The 7,565-nt window shown below is 52.5% G+C and overlaps 1 protein-coding gene across 4 annotated transcripts in view; it reads right to left on the minus strand.

Moving 5' to 3' along the window:
- The window catches only part of TMCC2 (transmembrane and coiled-coil domain family 2), a 74,798-nt gene extending 67,239 nt beyond the window's left edge, over nt 1–7,559 (minus strand). For all 4 annotated transcript variants that reach the window (XR_003094322.1, XM_025205463.1, XM_006024764.3 and 1 more), the window contains exon 1: nt 7,264–7,559. Coding sequence is in view for 3 of the 4 variants with exons in the window: in XM_025205463.1 (XP_025061248.1) it covers nt 7,264–7,449 (186 nt within the window). In the remaining variant the exon portion in view is untranslated. The remainder of the gene's footprint in view (nt 1–7,263) is intronic.
- Nucleotides 7,560–7,565: the final 6 nt, after the last annotated feature.

Below are 7,565 nucleotides of genomic sequence, written 5' to 3' on the forward strand. Positions count from 1 at the left end.
AGACATTAAGAACCTAACCGTTCTTCACTTGGGGGTGAAAGCAAGCCTGGCTTAACTGCTTGAGTGCTGGTGAACTGGCCTGAGTGCAGGGCGAACGTACCTGTGGAGCATTTTCATGGTCCTAGGTAGGCGTTTCACGTGCTGGGTGGCTAAAGACTGCTGAATGTACTAAGCCTATCCGGGTTGTTGGTTGTAGCCGTGTTGGTCTAAGAACATAGGCAGGCAAGGTTCTTTGGGTAGAGGTGATATCTTTTAGTAGACCAGCTAAATAGTTGGGAAAAGTGTTCTTTGCAAGCTTTCAGGCACAAACACCCTTCTTCAGGCATAGGGAGACTGCAGTTTCCCAAGGCGTATCCAGAGCACTGATGCTCTCAGTGGAACGCTGTAACCGGGAAAGGGATAGCTCGTAACAGGAGCAAAGGAAATCCCACAGCGCAAGGGACATTTAAAGTGAGCGATACCAGAGGGCACATAGTAGAAGGGGGATCCACATTTGAAGAGCTCACCAGGTGGGTGAAACTCCCCCCAACCCAGGGCTTGTGCATTATCCCATCAAATACCTGCTTGAAGGCTCACGTGGTGGTGCAGAGGTGTTTGGGCTGGTGCTGCAGAGGTGACCACGAGCCTGCGTGAGGCAGGGTGCATGGAGGGACAGCAGGGACGTGCCAGACTCATGAAATTATCTGCTGCGTTGTTTGCTTAAACTATTCTCTCCCACCAAGAGGCAAACTCTTCACTGAGAGAGCGTGGGGAGTCAGTCAGTCCAGGCTCTTGTCTGCTGTCCCGAACCCTGCCACCGACTAACTGCAGGACCTCGGGCAAGACGCTTCCACTTTCTGTGCCTATGTCAAACAGGGGTGATCATGAATAAGCTGCACATACCTCATCAAAGGGTTGGGAGAACTAATCATTAGTGCTTGGGAAACATTTGGGAACCTCGGCTGAAACACGATAGGGAGGGAAATGATGTTGTTAATATTATAATTATTATCATCAAGTAACCACTTGGTGCTGCAGTCTCTGAGTGGGGCGGACTGTTCCAGACAGCCAGCTGGCACCTCCGCATTTTCCGAGCGGTGGCTGCGGGTGGGTAGGTAACATCAGCCAGACTCCTGCAGCCCTGTCTCCAGGCAGCACTTTGCAGGTGTGTGTGAAACAGGGAGGGGAGTAGGAGGGATCAGTGCCAGGAGATGAAGATAAACGACTCGACGGGGAGATGGCAAATCAGGCCGTGCCAGTGACCGAGCCGCTGCTGCCGATAGATTTGGGTAACTGCAGGAGACTCAGCTTACCTTGAGGCTGTCCTTTTAAAGCCAAGAATGCATATAAATTGTTGAGGGAATACATGCAAGTACACCCCGGGCTCACAGCATGGGGGGTTATGGTCTTTGTGAGAGAGGAAAGATGTGTCCTGGGGGGCAAGGAAATCCAACATGGGTCTTCAAAGGTTTTGCAGGAAGGGGAGTTAGAAGTGGTGGGGAAAAGCAGACTGCCAGTGGTCTCTTGCATCCAAAAGAGCATGCCCACATCAGTAAGGAAAAACAGAGCAAAACCTGGGCGAGAGGCCCAGGACTCGGCTCCAGAAGAGCTTTTCCTGAGCGGAAACTAAGTTAAGACTGAGTCTAGCCGTCAGGGTTTGGTTCCACAGACCCAACACACTGGAGCCATCGGGGTGTTTCCATTCACTTTGCTGGGACTCTGAATCACTCTGCAAGTGTCCCTGAAGGCCCTGATGCTACTTGGGGATTGCAGCGTTTTCTCCATCCCAGCCTGCCAAGGCCACGTCAAGTTGCCACATCAGCACTAGCCCACAGCGCAACCAACTGAGCCCCGCTGACCCCTTGGCTTGCCCATGGAGGGAAGGGCTGGCTAAAGAGACAGGCCTTGCACCCTGTCCTGATGGAAAGAAACTCAGTCTGACCAAAGAGAGGGAAGTAAGTCCCTGAGCCCAAGATACTCTAGGGCCAACCTGACACATCCGCAGGCTGTCAGCTCCAAGCCCATTCTGCTATGGGGAGAGGTGCTGAGCACAAGCCAGCTCCCCTGGTGCTTCACTCCCCTACACTTCAGGGTGGGAACCAAGAGAAGACATCTAGCTGCTTTCCCCTAGCGGGCACCACGGATGCTGCGCAAAGAGAAAAGTGGCACTCAGGATGCTAAGCTGATCATGATTTAAAAAGAAAGGAGAAGCAGAGACCAGACTGCTGAGATCATGACGGTGTTTGGTCCAAGCTGTGGCTGGTTTCAACATCCTTCCTCTCACTTCTGCAGCCATCAAAGTGCCCAATTATGAAAAAAAAAGAGCAGATGAAGATGCTCAGATCAGAGAAGGATGCAATCTAAGCATCCAGTGCCCTCATGGCATCACCGCCACAAGATTTCCAGCCTGCTGCCTCCGAGAGTCGAAGCCCAGGGCCAAGGATGCTTTCTTGTGCGGTGCTTTGTATGGATTCAGTCACGCTGCTGCAGCACTCAAAAATATCTGCCACCCAACATATTTATAGGCAGACTTATGTGTCATGCATCTGCTCTGCTCCTTGCCAGGACATTTGTGTGTGTGATGGAAAGCTTGCTCATATCAAAGGAGCCGGAGTTACACTTGTAAAAGAAAAGCTGTCGTGCATTTGTCAGCGAGGGGGACTGGCTGGTTTTGAGCGAACATAAAGACGACAATGGAGCCCTCTGTTCCCAAGTTGCCAGCCTGAATCCAACCTCGGTGGGCACTGAGCAACAGTTGACGTCTGATATCTGTTCGGTGCTCACTGGGGGATTCCACGGTGGTTTTTGATCTGTTGGTGTTCACAGGACAGAGCCACCGTAACCAGTACTGTTAATGGTAGTTGTGTTACAGGGACAAAGGACTGCACGGTCCACTGACTGCAAACCCCCCTCCAGGCCTTGTAGGCACCTAATCCTGATCAGGTAGAACAGCAAGAAACAGCAGAGTCAGCCTATGTTTTTATCCTCTTCCTTTCTCTTGTCTCGTGCAACTACTCTCTGTGCCTTCCATACCCTCTTTCTGCTTCCCCCTTATTCGATTTTCCTCTGTGGCTTGCCCATCCCAGCCACTCTCTCCTATTTTTTCCCCTATCCCCTCACCTGGTTTCCTTCTCACCCACCACCCATGCCCCTGCCATGAGGATGCCAAACCAGGCGTGATCCCCTTTTCGGCAGGCAACAGCAAAGCAGTCAGAGCAGTGGAGCAGCTGGGCTATCTGTGCCTCGTGCTAAACCTGTTAACATGCCAGCAGAAAGGGAAGGTGGGCGTGTCTACACGTTCATTAACGTGCAGTCGTTACTGAGCATTTAATTTAATACTTGCTTAACGAAGTACTAACTAAACGTGCAATAACTAGAGTTACTGCGCAGTAGTGCCGGTGAATGCCTTTCTAGTGACGCTACTGTGCAGTAGCCTAATAATATTGCACAGCAGCGTATTAGCACTGTCTGTGCTGTGATGTGCTACCGTGCAGTGTTATTAGGCTACTGCGCATTAAGCATCTTATGTAGACGCTCCTGGTATCAGTCAAAGAAATCTCCAGGGCTAGATGACCAGCAGGTGCTAATCTCTCCCAAATCCCTCCAGCAGCACACGCTGCAATCACTGAAGGCTAATCTGTGTGTTCCTTAGTCTCGGTGCCAAGCAGTTATTCAGGGAAGAACAGCACCAGTAGCCCCCAGGGTTTTGGCATGACAATATTTTACAACACAAGTGTGCACCTCTACAGGAGCATCTTTTATCTGATCGCAAACCATTTTGCAAACACACGCTAATTAAACTCAAAAGCATTAATTACATCTCTTAGCACCTCGGCAGATGCTCTAAAATTATCATCCACCTTCTAGCGACAGAGAGATTAGCACAAAATGATCAAGTGACCAGCCTAAGTTTGCACAGCTGGTCAGTGCCAGTGCCGGGAATAGAAGCCCAGGAGTCCTGTGAAAGCTGTGGGAAGCAGTGAGACATTGCTTTGCATGAGCTTTGCCCAGCAAAGGCAGGTTTGATGATTCACTCTACGCTGACAGCAGGCAACAAAGCTCCAAATGAGCTTAACGTCATGAATCTAGAAGCAAATCTGCATTAGGGAGTGAGTTCCCACACCTGCAAAGACAATGGGACTTAGGCTACTGGTTTCAGTGGGAGATGGATCAGGTCCCATATTAGGAAAGGCTTTGGCTACTGCCAAGGCTAGAGGTGCAGCCTGATTGTGGCTTCATATAAATTAAAAACCTAACTACCAGTGATATTAATAAAGCATGCTCTGGCCAGGCCAGAAGTGCACCTCCTCCTGGTTTCTTCCTTACACAGCACTGGAAAGCGTGTGCGGCTCTTTATTTTCACATCCATGGCTCCCTTTAATTGTAAGGGACTCCTGCAGACTTGGGTGCTTGATTTAGCCACGGAAGAGAGAAGGCTCCTGCAGCAGTGGTGCCAATGACCCTCACCCTGCCTCGCTCAGGCCGCTCAACTGCAACGCGAAGTGGTCGTGCAGAGGAGAGGGGGCAGGTCAGACTCCTTGGCTCAGTCATTGGCCACTCTGCTGTGATGGCTAAGAAGAGAGGGCGCTTGTGCCAGCCATGACAAAGAGACTTGTGCAACAGGCACAGAGACTGAGGCCTCCCAAACTCAGGCTATATCAGATCTCTTCAGGCAGTGCTCAGCTGTGGATTTAACCCCATGGCAGCATCCTGTAAGTGTCAGAACCCCTTAATGCTCCCCTGAGCAGCTTTTGCCCTCTTAAAAATCTTAACTATCTAGGTCTAAACCTGATTAGTGATCCGCCAGACATGGATTCAAACCAAGGGGAGGCAGCTAGGGTGGGCAGTGGAGGAAAATCCCCCCTCTGCAGGGGGCCAGTGCAAGGCCTGTGCAGGACTCAAGTCTCCCTTATTCCCTCAGGACAGGGCCCTCCCTCCCTCTGGGTCCAGCGTTGGCAGGCCTGACAGCGCCCGGAGAGCCCAGAGGAGAGGCAAACGTGCTGCTCAAAGCAGATGGCTGTGGGCTCTGGCCCTCTGTTATGCCCTTAGCGATCCATAGCTTCATACACTGCTGTTTACAGGGTGATGGTGACAGGTGCAGGTCAGTAATCATAAAGCCTGGAAGAAGTGACAGAGGCAGAGAGCTCCACTCCAGAAGGGAAAAGGAGTCCAATGCAGCAGCAATTTGGATTAAATGACCTCAGAGAGAAGTCAGCTTTCCTAAGGAGCTAACTCCATCAGGAGGCAGTACGCTTTCACTGCACCTCCGCATGGGGGGCTGGCACCCATCGGCAGATAGAGGTAAAGCGTTCACCTGGAAGTCGTAACTGCAGGGCTCCATCCCTGGCTTGCTGTGCGACTGTGGCCATGATATCCATGCTCTCAAGGCCAGATCTGCAGCTGGCACAACCCATAGCTCTGCTGGGTTCACACTAGCTGCAGATGTGGTGTTCTGGACCACAGAGTCCCCTGTCTGTGGCTAATGATGCTTCCTCACCTTTATCCAGCACCTTGCTCCCCAGGAGTGTAAGCTATGAAGACACTATAACAAGTGTTAGAAGATGCATCTGAGCCTGTGTTTAAAATACAGTGCCAGGGAAATGCTCTGCAGTGCCTGCCGATTCTGACGAATAGTTGCAGCCAGAAAATTAGCCTCTGGAAAAAGCACAAATCAAGCCCCTCTGTCACACTGCCATCATGCTCCACTGTTAACAACTCCCGATCAGCATGGCTGTTTTCAAATCCAAGTGAAACGTAAGCGACCTACGCTCTACCTGGGACTTCCGAACTTGCCCTTTTGGCTTTCTGCTTCACAGTGGGCACGTCTACACGAGACGCTAACTGCACAGTAGCCTAACAACACGGTGCAGTAGCGTGCGGGGCAAAACGCGTGCTAATACGCTACTGCGCGGTAGTATTAAGGTAGTGCATAGTTAACGTCTGTAAAAACCTGTGTGCTGTAGCTACTGCGCAGTAGCGCCAGTTCCTGCACATTGATTTAGTAGCTAGTATCCAAGTACTAAACTGAATGCGCCGTAACGACGGCGCACTAACAAACGTGTAGATGTACCCAGTGAGTGATAAATAAGAACTCGCGAGCTGCAGCCCCTAACTACAATGCATGAGGCAAAGTCGAACCCAGCTTTCTTGCACTGCTGCAAAAAGCTTGCTTTCGTCTGTAAAAGGAGGCATGGCCCAAAGGCAGGAAGGGAGAAAAGGCTCATATTCATAGTCACTTTTCTCACTATAACTGCACTGTAATCCTATTAGGGCAGAGGAGTAGTCTTGTTTAGCTCCTTCCTGCTTGCTGCCATGGGTTACTAGAGTTTTCACTTAGCAAGACCTGCTTGGCTCTTCTGCAGAACGCAGGCTCTGCCTCCCTCCCTCGTCCTTTCAGGCAGCTCCATCCGAGCAAAGCTTGTGCTCCAGGTCCAAAAGCACAGAACCAGACACTCATCTCAGTCACTGCAGCAGAGCTCCCTTTAAAGCAATGGAGTTACGCTGCATTTAATCTGGGGTGCAGATATTCTTCCACAAGGACCCTCTTAACAGGAGATTAACATCAGTTTGTAAAGTCCATAATTGCCAGCCCGTTATTCCTAACGCCTCACAAACTGCAGCCTTTTTATTCTTATTACTTACATTACACGAGTGCCTAATGGCCCCATCCAGCCCCCAGCCTCCTCATGCCTGTACAAACACACGTGACAGCCAGTCCCTGATTTACTGTACCTACAGTCTGGTGCTCACAATCATAATACTTAGCTCCTCTCCCGTAGCACGTGCCCCCAGCCTGCAAAGCGCTTTGCCGAAGAGGCAAGTTTCATCCTCCCTATTTTGCAGATGGGAAAAGAGAGGTGCAGGACAGGGAAGCGGGTGGGCCAAGGTCACCCAACAGCCCACAGGTCTCCTGTGCCCTAGCCCTGTGCTCTGTGGGGTGGGATACCCTCTCTTTTTGGAAAGCCCCTGGTGGGGTTTTCCCCAGCACCATTGCTCAGCAAATCGCACCCTCTCTGCAGGTGAGCCCGTGACTGCGGTCCCCTTTTCGTCTTCCGGTCCCCCACGGTTTGCAGCGAGGACGATGGAGAGAGGTAAACCCCTCTGCTTGCATGCATCAGGGCACTGCGGTGCCGAGACAAAACCCTGCCGCGGCCCAGCGAGGCGGAGGACAGGTATCCATCCCCCTGCTCGGACGCCACGTTCCCACGCTTGCGACACCAGGCACGAGGGCAGGGCAGGGCAGGGCAGGGCAGGGTGGGACCCCGGCTGCAGCGGAAGACTCACCTTTAGGTCGGGAGGCTTGCTCCGGGCCAGAGCCTGGGGCACGGGGTTGGGGTTCCCGGTGGCGCCCGCCTCGGCCACCACCGGAGCCACGGCCCCTTCCCCGGGCCTGCCATCCCCGGGCACCTCTTCAGCCCCAGCGCCGTCCTCCTCGGGCTGCTGCAGCTCGTCCGACTTGCACCTCTTCATGCTGGCGGGGGGCCGCACTGGGGTCCGGGGGTGGAGGGTGCAGGGATGCACAGGGGAGCAGGGATGCAGGGATGCTCAGTGCCCGCGGGCTGCTCTCACCTGGGGCAGGGGCAGGA

Source organism: Alligator sinensis, unplaced genomic scaffold (assembly GCF_000455745.1).
Source record: "Alligator sinensis unplaced genomic scaffold, ASM45574v1 scaffold1322_1, whole genome shotgun sequence".
In the NCBI taxonomy this organism is placed as follows: domain Eukaryota; kingdom Metazoa; phylum Chordata; order Crocodylia; family Alligatoridae; genus Alligator; species Alligator sinensis.